General features: G+C 33.6%; 1 protein-coding gene across 5 annotated transcripts in view; it reads right to left on the bottom strand.

The window, feature by feature from the left end:
• Positions 1 to 14,043, bottom strand: part of VWC2 (von Willebrand factor C domain containing 2) — a 94,864-nt gene that overhangs the window by 32,106 nt on the left and 48,715 nt on the right. The window contains exon 3 of one of the 5 annotated variants that reach the window (XM_014053622.2): positions 11,086 to 12,534. The exons of 2 other annotated variants lie outside the window; for them this stretch is intronic. In XM_014053622.2, coding sequence (XP_013909097.1) covers positions 12,383 to 12,534 — 152 coding nt within the window. In that variant the 3' untranslated portion in view covers positions 11,086 to 12,382. Of the gene's footprint in view, positions 1 to 11,085; positions 12,535 to 14,043 lie in introns of those variants that run through there. 2 more of the 5 variants (XM_014053623.2, XM_014053621.2) reach the window with 2 other exon arrangements.

Below are 14,043 nucleotides of genomic sequence, written 5' to 3'. Positions count from 1 at the left end.
GTTCCTGATCAACCTAGCTGCTAACTTTGTCATCCAAAAAGTAGAGGAAGAGACTAGAGAAAATGCTATATTGAACCTAATTCTTACTAACAGAGAACTGATAGAAGTAGTTGAAGCTAATGGAACTTTGGGTAAGAGTGACCGCTTCATATTGGAATTCAATATAATGCAAACTCAAGCAATGGAAAATTAAAACAGCGTCTTAAATTTTAAAAGAGCTGATTTTAACAAACTCTAAGAAAGCTTGGGAAATATTCTATGGATGAAAATTTTAAATGTTAAAACAGTCCAAGAAGCTTGGGAAAATGAAAAATATATTATAAAAGCCCAGTCCAGCTCAATATCACTGAAAAAGAAAAAACAAGTAATCCAAGAAGAAACCAGCAGGGTTACACAAAGAACTTGCTAACTGAAAGACAAAAAGGGTAAGTATAAAAAATGGAAAGAGGGCACATAACTAAGGCAGTATATCAACAAATAGCCTTAATGTGCAAATATGAAATCAGAAAAGCTAAAACTCAGAATGAAGTAAGACTTGTAACAATGTCAAAAAAAAATTTTTAAAACGTTTCTTCCAAGATATAAAAAGCAGGAGAAAAGTCAAGGAAACAATCTGTCTACTAGTGAGAGATGATGGTAAGGTAGTAATTGGCAGTGGAGAGAAAGCTGTTTAATTCACTCTTTGCATTTGCCTTCATACAAAAAGAAACTATAGCCCAACCTACCAAAAACATAACCATAAAACCCAGAATAGAAATAAAAATTTAAGTAAGCCATAAAATGGTAAGAGAACATCTGTATGATCTAGATGAATTCAAATCACCGGGACTTGACAGATTACATCCCAGAGTTCTGTAGGAGCTTGCAAATGCTATCTCAGAAACATTGAACCATATCTTTCAAAAATCCTGGAGCTAAGAGGACCTGAGGACTGGAAAGAGCTGATATGGTTCCCGTCTTCAAAAAGGGAAAAAAAGAAAAATAGATCCAGGAAACTACAGGTCATTCAGCCTGACATCAATACCTGAAAAAGCAATCAACAGATTTGCAAACACCTAGAAGCAAGTAAAATTATAACCAGAAATCAACATAGGTTGGTCAAAAACAGATCAGGTCAAACAATTCTTACTTTACAAAGTCACTAAATTAATGTACCAGCGAAATGCTGTGGGCATAATACTTTTGGATTTTAGTAAGACATTTGACAAAGTAGACCACAACATATTTTTTGATAAAAATGCGAGTTAGACAGCATCATCAATAGATGGATTTATAACTGGCTGACAAATTGCACTTAATGAGTATTCCTTAATGGTACTACATCTAAATGGAGGGAAGTAGTGGGGTACCATAACTTTCCATCTTAGGCCCAGTCCTCTTCAATAAATGACTTAGATTAGGGAATAGAAGGGAAACTCGTCAGATTTGCAGACACTACTACAATGCCAGGAATATCCAATATGCCAGCAGGGCTTGGATGGTTTTACACTTTTTATCTTTCTTGCTCCCACTGCAGAATACCCAGATGGAAATCCAAATGTAGAGTGATTTTTACATGCATGTTGGATTTCTCCAGCTATACTGCCAAGCTCTCCTAAAATTTTCATGAAAAGGGATATAGATAGATGGTTGAAGTTATCCGGTGCTTTATTCATTGTTTTGAATGCCTGAAAAAAAATGCTAGTGTAGGAAGCCATCATTTAGGAGCTGTGTTGGGTTCTCACTATAAACTTTTTTTTACTTGTGGCGTTTGGTGACTGAATCTAACGAAAGTTTACATATTTTAATGTTGGGCCTGAATAGATTAGAAAGGAAAAAAAACTGGTTTGAAAACTTAAGTAGTATGAGTTGTCCCAATGATGTTTTATAAGCTTAATTAATAAATGAAAGTCAAGTTCATTTATAATAAAATTAATAAGATTGTAAGTCTAAGAATAAACTCATTTCTGATTCCAGAGGGTATTCATCTCAGAAATCTTAAAGCTGAAGTGGAAATTGTGGAACTAACAAAAATAAACAACTTTTTAAAGAAATCAGCATCTGATTTGGAAATGACCAATGTAACTTTCCTCTTTTAAAATGGATTAAAATTAAACAGGCTATTTAACAATATATGGGAACTAATGGAGAGACTGCCTATTAGGCACTTACTTCAAAATAGCCAATAATCTTAGAACTTCAATTCTTAATCAGCCTGAATCTTTCTTTTCTGGTTTTAATCTCCAATCATGCAGACATACCAAGAGCATTGCATGTTGTTTATGGCTCCAAAGTTCAGAACTGCCACATCCTTTTTTCTCTTGGTAAGACAAAGATATCCAGTTTCTGGTACAAATGATTCTTGACTCCATACATCTTATGCTTTCAGTTGAAATCAATTGTTTCCTAGAACTATTTGAAAACAAGTTCTTGGTGGTTATCTACTCTTGTGCTTCCTGAGGAAAATCTCCATACTTTTTATCAGCTTTGCTTGGGTCCAGTTCTGGTTGCCCAAAGAAGTCAGGTAGTGAATTCATATTCTTAACTTACAATATCAATCAATATTCTCCAGGCACCTTCCCCCAAACTAAAGTATACATCCTATGGATTTTCACCCCTCAATCTGACAGCCTTTAAATTGTTAACTTGATAAAATCCATGTACTACCAGGCAGACTGCTAACTATCAAATATTTAGGGTCTGTAATTTGCTATTTGCCTCAAACATTCTCTACACAATTGTATGTTGATTATAATTACAGTTACTTTCTGATTTTCTTGAACACATTATAGCTTTTAATTAATGTTTGACTTCAACCAAAGTAGTTCTGTGTGAGGTTCCAGTTTATAACTATTCTGTTATGCTGCATGAAACATAATAGAAGTTATGAATTGGGTGTTAATAGTATTTTCTAGATACTAACTAATATGAAGCTAAGTACTATTTTGAATTTTCAATATTTTTTTCCTTGGGGAGAATGTAATTATAAGTGGGTGGGTTAATTTCTCAGAATTAAGAAATAATATATCAATTAGCAAAATAGGTATGTGTCTGGAAACATTTGTTACAGTTTTTAAAAAGCATGCAAGAAGGAATTGGGAGGCTAATGAAAAAATTAAAAGGAATGTAATAGTTTAATAGAATATTTTAACTGCTGAAAGTATAATAAATATAATTAATATTGTACAGATTATATAAACGCTACTGAATATCATTTCAAAATAAGTTATGAAAAGCAATATAAACAATAATGAAGAAACTCATTTTAGAATCAACAAAAACTTTTTCATTCTATTTGTCTTCTGTTCCATAAAATCTGGAATTTTGATTAATAACAATTACCTGTATCTTTCAGCAAAGTTATTTCTTGGGAAAAGAACAGATGAGGAACAGAATAGGACAATTAAACACAGCTGCCTTAACACATCCACTTCATTTGGGCACTCTAGTATGACTGGCCCAAAACAGGCATTCTTACTCTGCCGACTCTCTCCCAGCTTTCCTCTCCCATCATTGGTCAATGTTCTTTCCCTGACCCTTCATCCACATGCCAAAGGGTCAGCAGGCACGGGGAGGCAATGTATCTGGTGGAAGGGGGAGTGGTCAAGAGCAGGGCCTTCCCCCTGGGCATAATGACAAGGTTAACAATCAGCTTATCTGCCTTTGCGGCATGGCTGAAAAATACTGCAAGGCCAATATTTATTTCCAAATATTAATGAGAAAGAGCAATGTTGAAATAATTGCTGATTCCCAGTTCCTTCAAACAGCAGACTTTTAAAGAGAGAATCTTGTTATCAAAGAGAGACAAGAGAAGGGCAAAAAAGAATAGCTAGTTTTGAGTGAAGAAGTTAGACCCTAATCTAAACTGGCTCTCTTAATATCTCTCGAGGTGATTTACACACACACACACACACACACACACACACACACGACACAGAAACACACACAAAGACTCTTAAGGCCTTCGTACCTCAAAAACTGCAGCGATGTGGAGGAAGAGTGAATATTTTTGTCTTATGGTCAAGAAGTGAGAAATTTAAATCTGGTCCTGCCACAGACTGGGCAAAAGGAGGGGAGCAAGGTCGTCCCAGAACTGAAAGAACACAGGGGACCCCCCCCCTTTCTCCCGTCCCCATTTGGTTTGCCATGATCTATTTTAACAAACGCATGCTGGCATTTAGTTATAACTTTGTTCCTAGATATTCGTAAATCTGTTTTTTTATTATCTTTTCCAGTATTTTTCCAGGTATTATCCTGATTTCCTAGGTCTTTTTATTCCTTTTTTTGGAAGTGGGAACCACAGCAGCTCTTTTCCAATCTTCAGGTAATTCACTGGTGTGCCAGGTTTTTTGAAAGATATAATACAATGGTTCTGAGATAACATCTGCCAACTCCTTCAGAACTCTGGGATGTAATCCATCAGGTCATAGTGATTTATATTTGTCCAGATCATTTTCTTGCTTATTTTAATTTTTATTTCTAGTCTGTTTTTACAGTTAGGTTTTTGGTAGGTTGGTTATAGTTCCCCCCCCCCCCCTTGAAGACAGATGCAAAGAATGAGTAAAGCAGTTCTGCTTTCCTTCTGCTGCCTATTACTTCCTTGTCATCTCTCTTTAACCGTCTGTTTCCTTGATTATTTTCTTGTTATTTATATGTTAAAAAAACTTTTTTATTATCTTTGACTTTTGTTGCAAATCTTTGTTCATTCTGAGCCTTTGCTTTCCTGACTTCCTCTTTGCTATCTGCTGATATTCAACCTTAGTTCTGTGTCCCACTTTCTAGTTTTTGTACTTGCCTTTTTGTCTTTCAGTTTATCAGAGAGATCTTTGTACAGCCATGCTGGTTTCTTCTTGGATTTCTTATATTTCTTTTTCAGTGGTATTCAGATAGGTTTTTATGACCATATTTTTCATATGATCCCATACTTCTTGAATTGTTTTCATCTTTAGGATGTTCATCCATGGATTGTTTCTTAGACTCTCTCTGTTAAAATCAGCTCTTTTGAAATTTAAGACACTGGCTGGATTATGTTCTAGTGCTTGTGTTTGCATTGTATTGAATTCCAATATGATGTGCACACTCTTGCTCAAAGTTCCAGCAACTTCACCCTCCTCTATCACTTCTCTGTTAATAAGTTTTAGGTTCAGTATAACTTTTCTAGTTCCTTTCTCTAACTTTTGGATGACAAAGTTGTCCGCTAGGTTGGTTAGGAATTTCATTGATCTTCCACTTATTGCAGTTTATCTCCCAGTTTATATCAGGGTAGTTAAAGTCTCCCATTACTACTGTGATATATTTCCTACATACATGTTAGTTGTTTAGCAAAAAGTTCATCTATTTTTTCTGCTTGATTTTCTGCTTGCCTGTAATAAACGCCTCTAGCAATGTCATACTTTTTTTCTTTTATATTGACCCATATGGATTCTAGTACGTGTATTTCTGTAGAGATGTAGTGATCTTGTATATATAATACAACCTCACCCCCTCCCTCACCACCTCTTTTGTTAGGTCTGTTTCTTTTGCATGGTTTGTATCCTTCCATCAGTACATTCCAGTCATGAGTTTCATCCCACCAGGTTTCAGTAATGGCAGCTATATCATATTTACTTGTACTAGCACTTTAAGTTCACCCTATTTATTCCCCCAAACTTTGAGCATTCATGTATAGGCATTTAAGTTCTTTATGGGTCTTGGGGTGTGTTTCTGGTTGAAGGGACCTATACTACTTTGGACAAATGGCTATCCAATCTCCTATCAAAAACTTCCAGTGTTAGGGCATCCACACCTCTGAAATCAAGCCATTACATTTGTTAATTATTTACACTTTCAGGAGTTCTGGGAGTTCTGAGTTCTCCTTTTGGTACCTTCTTTGGCTAATGATGTTGCCTTTTTGATAGTTTGTAATCCAGAGATGTATTAAAAAATGACAGATGAATAAAATTAGAAAAGGAAAAAAATGTTATCTTAGCTGAGGGTAAAAAATGAAATGTCAGCTTGTTAGTGTAATATATATATGTGTGTGTGTATGCATGCTCATATATTTTGCATGTGTGTGTGCGCGCGCACACACATTAAGGATTATATAAAGATAGTCTACAAAAATCCACCAAGATATTTAAAAAATTTAAAAAATTAAAAAATACTGTACAAATATTGTAGTCACTGATCATTTTTAATCCAAGAGGGTAGAGTAATAATTGCAGCCCAGAGCGAAAAAATTTACTATCAGGGCAATAAAGTTTACGATCTAGGCAGTAAAGGTTTAAAATCTTCCGGTGATAGTTGTAACAACGTTTTAAACTTTTTAAAATGATTACTCATTTTTTTCAGGAACATACAATATATACAAAATTCATATTCAATTAATTCATGATTATTTAATTAATAAAAACTAATCCTTATAAATCTTACAAATATACAGAGAAGAAGGGGAAAAAAACCTTCCAAAGAAGAAAAAGATTTTACTCCATAAAGATAAGCTGGAAGGAGTGACTTAAACTTAATGTGTGTTAACTGGAATTAGGATGGATTTTTCTGTAGTTAATATAGGCAACTGAAAGAAAGAAACTGAAATTTGAAAATGTAATTTATTACATATATATAATGCTTAAGTAATTCTTAAAGTAGGCAAAAGATATTGAAAATGTATTTGATAGTACCTTTATTAAGAGAAAGTTCAATTAGTTAAGTTAAAGAAAATTATGTACCAGTTTAAAGAAAAACTGTGTTAAAAAGGAGATTTATAAAAGAAAAAAAATCTATAAAGATACTGTAGTTTGGAAGAAGGGATCTAAACATAATACTGAGGTTTAAAACTTGTATGTTAAGAAGTCAAAGAAAAATATAAATTAGAAAGTTTTGATTTTTTTTTTTAAAGTTTAGTACTTTGAAGGAAAAAAGGGTGAAAAAAAAAGAGTTTCCCCCCCTTTTTTTCTATAAGGTCAAAAATTTGAAAGAATACAATGAATTTTGTAAATAAATATGGTGACAGTTCACAAAGATTATTAGGTGGAAATAAAAATACCCTTATTTTCCATAGCAAGAAGATAAAGCAGAAATTGTTAAATTGATTATTTTATTCAAAGAGAAAAATATAGTTTTATTTGTATATAATTTCTGGATTTTTTGCTTTTGAAGGAAAAAAACATTGACTTTGGTTTTGTTGACCAATGATTTGCTGTTATAGGAATGGCACAATATATATTAATATGTAAAAGAAAAAAGTTGAAGCTGGAATGTGCTTATCTTGTAATGTGCTAAGAAGAGTCAGAAGTCAATGCCTATTTTTTTCTTTCCCTTTGTATCTCACACCCTTTTCCCCACTTCCCTTAATTTCCTATTTTTTCTTCTCTTTGTATTTTATGTTAAGAAAATAAAACCTTAATAAACGGAAAAGGAGGTAGGTAATTTGTGGCCTATAACAGATCATAACACTGTTTTTGCAATCTTCTGAACCCTCCCAAGTATTTCAGGGCAAGCAAGGGAAATATGTTTGGCTCTTTTTGTTCCATTTTGAGTTTTGAAAAGATTTAATGAATAAAAAGGCACACAAGAGCCATGGTGGCACAGTGGTTAGAATGCAGTATTGCAGGTTACTGCTGACCACCAGCTGCCTGCAATTTGACAGCTCAGTTTTCACCGGCTCAAAGTTGACTCATCCTTCCATCCTTCTGGTCAGTAAAATAAGGCCCAGATTGTTGGGCTTAAATCTATTCTCTCATTTAAGAGACCATAACCATTTAAATATTAAATATATTTTCTTATTTGGAGGGATTAATATGGGACTTTAAAGCTTGTATAATATTTAAATCATCCATTTTGATTCTTAAGCTTTTAACAATTCCATCACAAAAGTTTGCAAAATATTGGTCTTACCTACATTAGCTAGATGTTCAGACTGGATTATTTTAAGTGCATGATCTTACATTTAGAAACAATGAATTGCAGTTTCCACATTTTTGAACAATTTTCCAGCAATGCCAAATTGTTATGATTACCCACAGGAATCTGTCCACTATGTCCTTTAGCATGCTAGTCCATGGTTGGATCTTCCTTCCTTTTGACTTCAGGAATCCTTTGAAAGAATTTATGTTTTCCTATCTTATTCAGGGTATTTGCAGAGATTGACCTAATACTACTTTCTGTCACTTCTAACAGCTCTGAAACTCTTAAGGAACTCTTTATTTCCTTTCTGAGATTTTTTATTTCTTGCCTTTGGCTTCTCTTCTCTTTCTGGCAAACAGTTGTTCCGATATCTAGTTTGCTTTCCTTTGGTTCCCTGCCAACCACTATTTTTCGCAGTATTTTCATATTCTTAATGATTTCTTTAAGTTTACTCCACTGATTCTTTTTTAATGAGGTTAAGGATCACAGCAATTCCTGATATTTTTCTTGACACTGCAGATTTATATGAAGGTATTAATAATGAAACTGCATTTAGTATCTACATTATGATGTTGTTTCATCTAAAAAGTTAACAGGGAAAAACAAATGTATGCTTAATATTGAGGTTCAGTCTATGGCAGGAACATATTATATGGCAGGACAGCTCCAATTTTCCTTGACTATTAATGGTGATGAGCTTCTGGACTAAGAGGCTTCTGAACCATCATGAAGTGATCTATAAAGCCAACCACTTTCACCTTTGAAGATGCCAGTCATAGTTGCTGGTGAAACTTTAGGATATCTAATAAGCTCAGACTATGGCTCTTAGCCTGGAAGCTCATAACCGTGAAAGCCTCCACCAACATACAGTACAGTATGCTTTTCCGAAATCTTTATCCTGGGCACAAAAGGATTACTGTCAGACAGATTGCAATGTAATTATCTTAGAGAACATTCATTTTATAAGATCTCTAATAAACAAACCTCCCATTCACTCATAGACAAGACACAGCAGCCTTTCCTCTCCAACATTGAACCAGAGAGCCTATACTTATTCCAGATCTGAGCAATGGGCAGGAAACTACGTATTAACTACTAAACACCTTGAGATGAGGGAATGGCAAGAAGAAATTTGCTTGGCATACCCAGCAGGTTCTTTGCAGCCCCACTGTCCTCATGGGGGAGGGGGGGAGACTCATTTGTCTGGAGCGAAAAAGAGAGAAAAGAAAAGTTATATATGAAAGGAAGCATCACCTAAATAATTAATCTAGAGGACAAAAGAATACACCTAAAAGAGAAAGAAAGATATGCTGTTGAAAGGTGTAAGCAAAATGGGAACTAATATCAACCAAATGGTTTTGTTAAGCTAGTTTTCAGAAGCAGAAAGCTTGTGCAGGAGAACTATGGTAGAAGCAAAGTTGGAACCAGAGGTGAGGGAAGGTATAACTTGAAGTCAAGAAAGCATTCAAAGAGCAGAGCAAAATGTCTGCTTGGGTAAGAAGAACATCTGTAGATAATGTGTGAAAAGAGCTCAACTAAGTGTTCCCAGGCTCCTGGTTAGAGAAAGTGCCAAACAGACTGGAATTCATAGGAATCGGAGATTACTCAGGGTATACTAGCACAGAAGTGAGCTGAGAAAGTCCCTCTAAAAAATAGAAGTTCTAGATCAAGATGTCAATTTTGCTAGATTTTAGCAGAGGTTTTTAAAAAAAATGGATGAATATTAAAATGGCTTTTGTCCATACCTGCAGCAGTAATGCAGTTGACTGGGCAATGCTTAGTTTATCACAGGTTCTTACTAATAACTTGTCTTTATTAGGGGAGTGAAAAATCAAAACAGAAGAGTGAACAGTGCCTCATTTTCTTCTGTTTTGCAAGTTGTCATTTAAGAAGTTTATTTAAAAGATAAACAGAATTTACCTACCTACCTCCCTCCCTCCCTCCCTCCCTCCCTCCATCCATCCATCCATCCATCCATCCATCCATGTATCTGTCTATATCTTTGGAACTCAAATTTACAGATTATACTTAACTGGCAGGAATAGCCAATACCCCAGAATATAGTCTCAAGATCCATCTGGATCTCAGCAGACTTGAACGTTGGGCCTGATCTAACAAAATAAGATTCAATGTAGAAAGACCCCCCCCTCCCCAATGTATAGGCACAGATTAGGTGAAACCTAGCTCAATAGCGGTAACTCTGACAGGGATCTTGGGAGTCCTAATGGGCAATCACATAAATACGAGCAAGCAGTGTGTGGCAGCAGTCAAAAAAGCCAATGCAATCATAGGGTTGCATTAATAGAGCGATATAATCAAAATCACATGAAATATTAGTGCCACTTTATAAAGCCCTTATAAAGCCAATGTTGGTTTTTACACTTAGAATACTGCATTCAATATTGGTCATCATATTATAAAAATATGTTGACACTCTGGAAAGAGTGTAGGGATGAGCAACCAAGATGATTAGGAGGATGGAAGCTACAATATAGAAACAATGATTTCAAGAATTGGGTGTGTCTAGTGAAAAGAAGGGCTAGGGATAACATGAAAGCAATGTTCTAATATTTGAGGGGCTGCCGCAAAGAAGAGAGGTTCAACCTATTTTCTAAAGCACCAGAAGGAAAGACAATAAACGATGGATGGAAACTAATCGAGAAGCAACCTAAAACTAAGGAGAAATTTCCTAACGGAACAATTAACCAATAAAATGGATTTGCTTCAGAATTTGTGGGTGCTCCTTAACTGGAGGCTTTTAAGAAGAGACTGGACAACCATGTGTCTGGAATGATATAGGGTCTCTGCTTGAGCAGGAGGTTGGACTAGAAGACTTCAATTTCCTAATACAATAATGGAATAATAGAGTTAGAAGTCAGGTCCCTTCCAGCTCTGTTATTCTGTTATTATTTTAGGAAATTTACACATTTTATCAATATTGTATTAGAGGTGTCTTCTAGTGACCTGTGTTTTCTATTGGAAAATGACCAAATCCTGTTTTAAACATGCTAATAATCTTATATTTACTTAAGATGAAGAAAATGTTAAATTTAAGACGATTCTCCCCCTCAGGAAGATGATACAAAAATTACCTGTTGGTTATTATTTGCATTCTTTTAACATAATCTTTGAATTTGTAAGGTAAATTGTTTGGAAAAGTTGTATCATTGTTTTATCATGAAAATACAATAAATAAGAAACACATTAGAATTTTCAAAAATATTCAAAATACTGAATGCAAATTTATTTATGAAACAAACAGTCATGAGTAAGCTAATTGATAAGCAAATTAAAAAAAACACAAATATTTTCCACTTCTTTGTTAAGAGCTGAGGTATATTTGAAAAATGCTATTTCTCACTGGAATTATATTAATTTTTTAGCCTTGAAATTGAAAAGAAATACTAGTTCTACTGGTTTAACTGTTTTAATAACAGTAAATTATTTTGAGATATTTGGGAAAGATGCCTAAATTAATTAAATGCTTAAAAATTCTTCTTAATTGAGTTTCATTTAATAATGCCATTTTTATAGAGCAAGTGTTGCCAGGATTTCACAGAATTTAGTAATTTTCTAACATAAGAACTGTAATATTTTTCATTCTGTTTTGAATTTTTGAAAATGATGTCATGGGATCACTTGGCTTGAAAACTGGCAATCTGCCTTTTCACAAATAATTTATATGTTAGTGGGAATGTACTTTGTAGCTGAAACAGGATATTTTTTGTCAGATGTTATTTGCCTATTAGGAAAAGTAATTTCAACTAGGTTAAAATAGGGAAAAAAACATAAATTATGTGATTTATTCATATGCATTAAATGCCTAACCACAGAAAATACATGACTTATATTTCCAGACTACTGATGGGAGACTAAATTTCTTATAACAGAAGATAAAAAATATCCAGCAGATTATGAAGTAGTCCAGTTGCTCTCAGATTACTGTATATTCATGCCAGCATATGTGAATAATAAAGAAATATAGGCACATATTGTGTGCATATTTCTGTGCAGATAAAAATTACTAAACTCAATAACAAATGTCTTGTTGCATTAAATAGATAAGCACCTCACTCCTTGCAAATGTAAGTGGTTATAATAATATCTATATTTTTTACCTTTTCTATGCCTATTGTTGTTTCTTCATAAAAATAATCTATATAATATAACAAACATTATTTATTTTATGCATGGTCAGATGTTCAAGAAGACAGTCAACCATTTATGTTACTGTAATTAGTATCATCTATATAAAACATTAAACTAATGGCACTGTAGAAATAATATAATCTGTGAGTCTATTGTAAAGTACTCACTTGGAAATATAACACTTACAATGACATAAATATTTTAAGTGCAAATGTTGACATATATATTTCTCCCTGTCAAAAACAAAATATTTGATGCCTACTTAATCTTCAACAAAATTATCCTTTGTAGTTGACTCTTGTTTTGCACCAAATCATCTGGTGGATTTAAATATTTTATAAAAATATCCTGATTCCCTAGATTAGTAGATCTAAATTTGCTTGCATTCATGTCTGGTACACATAGCTTGTCGTTCAATTCTCCAAGTAATTTCTTCGTAAGTACAGTGGCATATAGTACATTCATCTGTCTTCACTTCTCGACCTGCTGGAATAACCATGGTCTCAGCAAAGCAATTGGGCCCTAAAACAAAAGAAAAAGAAGTGTTTCATATGACCCTGATTCCATGAGATTGGCTGGCATATATAGATAGGTGAATTGAAATCCCTTCCATGTCCAAAACCTCACTGTGTACCCTTAAGTAGATCATTTTTTTCTGCTTGACCTAGTATGTCAGAAAGTTGTAAGGATGAATATGATGTATACTAAAATACTAATGGAATTATTTCTACATATGATTCAGGATGAGGTGTCTCCAAATGTATATTAGTTTTCCATATATTTCTTTGTTGAAAAGATGCAAGCAACAATATGCTAGCTTGCAAGATCATCTCTAGTTTATAAATTCTAACTTGAGTACAATAGTGCGAGAAATAGGCTTTCATTGACATATTGGTCTAAATATTCACTCAACTGACATACTGATCTAAACACTGACTCAATTGATAACCCAGACTATTCTTTATTAAAAGTATCATTTGAAAGCTTAACTAACCACAGCAACATCAATGATCATTATCCATGTCCTTGCTTCTTGATGATCAGAGCATATGAAATACTATGAATGTATAAGAGAAGTAAATGGTGTATGAATTAATAAACAGAAAGACATTTTTGAAATTAAGCAATAGGGAAATGATATAAGAAATCTAAAGATAGTTATGTTTTATGAATTAATGCGTTCCAGGAAATAGTGATAAATGAAAAACTAAAAATGAGTTTTGAAGAAAATTGGGCAAATTTATGTAGACATTTTTACCCAAGAAAAATATGAAAAAGTACAGAAAATGAGATTAAGAAAGAAAGAAAAGAGAGAAACAGCAGAAAAATTTAAAAAGAGAAGGAAAGCTATTTTAAAAATGCTTTTGGATCTTTAGCACAGTTACAAATGAAATTAGTATCATTCCATCCTCTAGGATTACATTACGGCTTCTTCCCATAGTTAATCCTTTTCAATAGGCAAATCCAAAAATCATCATATCATTTCTGTTCACTTTCAGCAAAAAAAGTACACAAAAGGTTTCTGATATTTTATAAAAGACATACAGTATTATTTCTGATCAAAATTCTTTTATCTTATTATGATACCCTTAGCTTAATGTTAAGATGTATCCTTAGAAACTGGTTCCTTGTTTTCTTCCTGATAAAAGTCCAGTGTATTTCTTAGTACAGGTCTTAATGTTTCATTCTTTTGTGATAATTCTGTGTAATTTGTTTAATTCTACATTTAGGGCTTCAGCAACACTACCCTTTCTATCTTCACTAGATTTCCATCAATGATACTACAGCTGCCACAATAATATTGTGTTCGGTAAAATGCGCAATTATATAAATTTTATTGGCAAATATTATTCTCAGATTTGTGCATCGTTTGTCACAGTTTCTGGAAAAATTCAGATTTGCTAAGTTGACAGTCCTTTCCTTCTTTTATTTCTTCCCAATATTAACCATTTCTCTCCTTAAACTTCAAAAAGTTAAAGCAAGAAAATGTGAACTTTTTTCTTAACTCTTTATATCCATCCAACTCTCCAT

This window comes from Thamnophis sirtalis, unplaced genomic scaffold, assembly GCF_051295495.1.
Source record: "Thamnophis sirtalis isolate CommonGarterSnake01/CBP01778 unplaced genomic scaffold, rThaSir2_p1.2 scaffold_4, whole genome shotgun sequence".
In the NCBI taxonomy this organism is placed as follows: domain Eukaryota; kingdom Metazoa; phylum Chordata; class Lepidosauria; order Squamata; family Natricidae; genus Thamnophis; species Thamnophis sirtalis.
The sequence above is the reverse complement of the archived record's forward strand: the minus strand, read 5'-3'. Positions and strand labels throughout refer to the sequence as shown.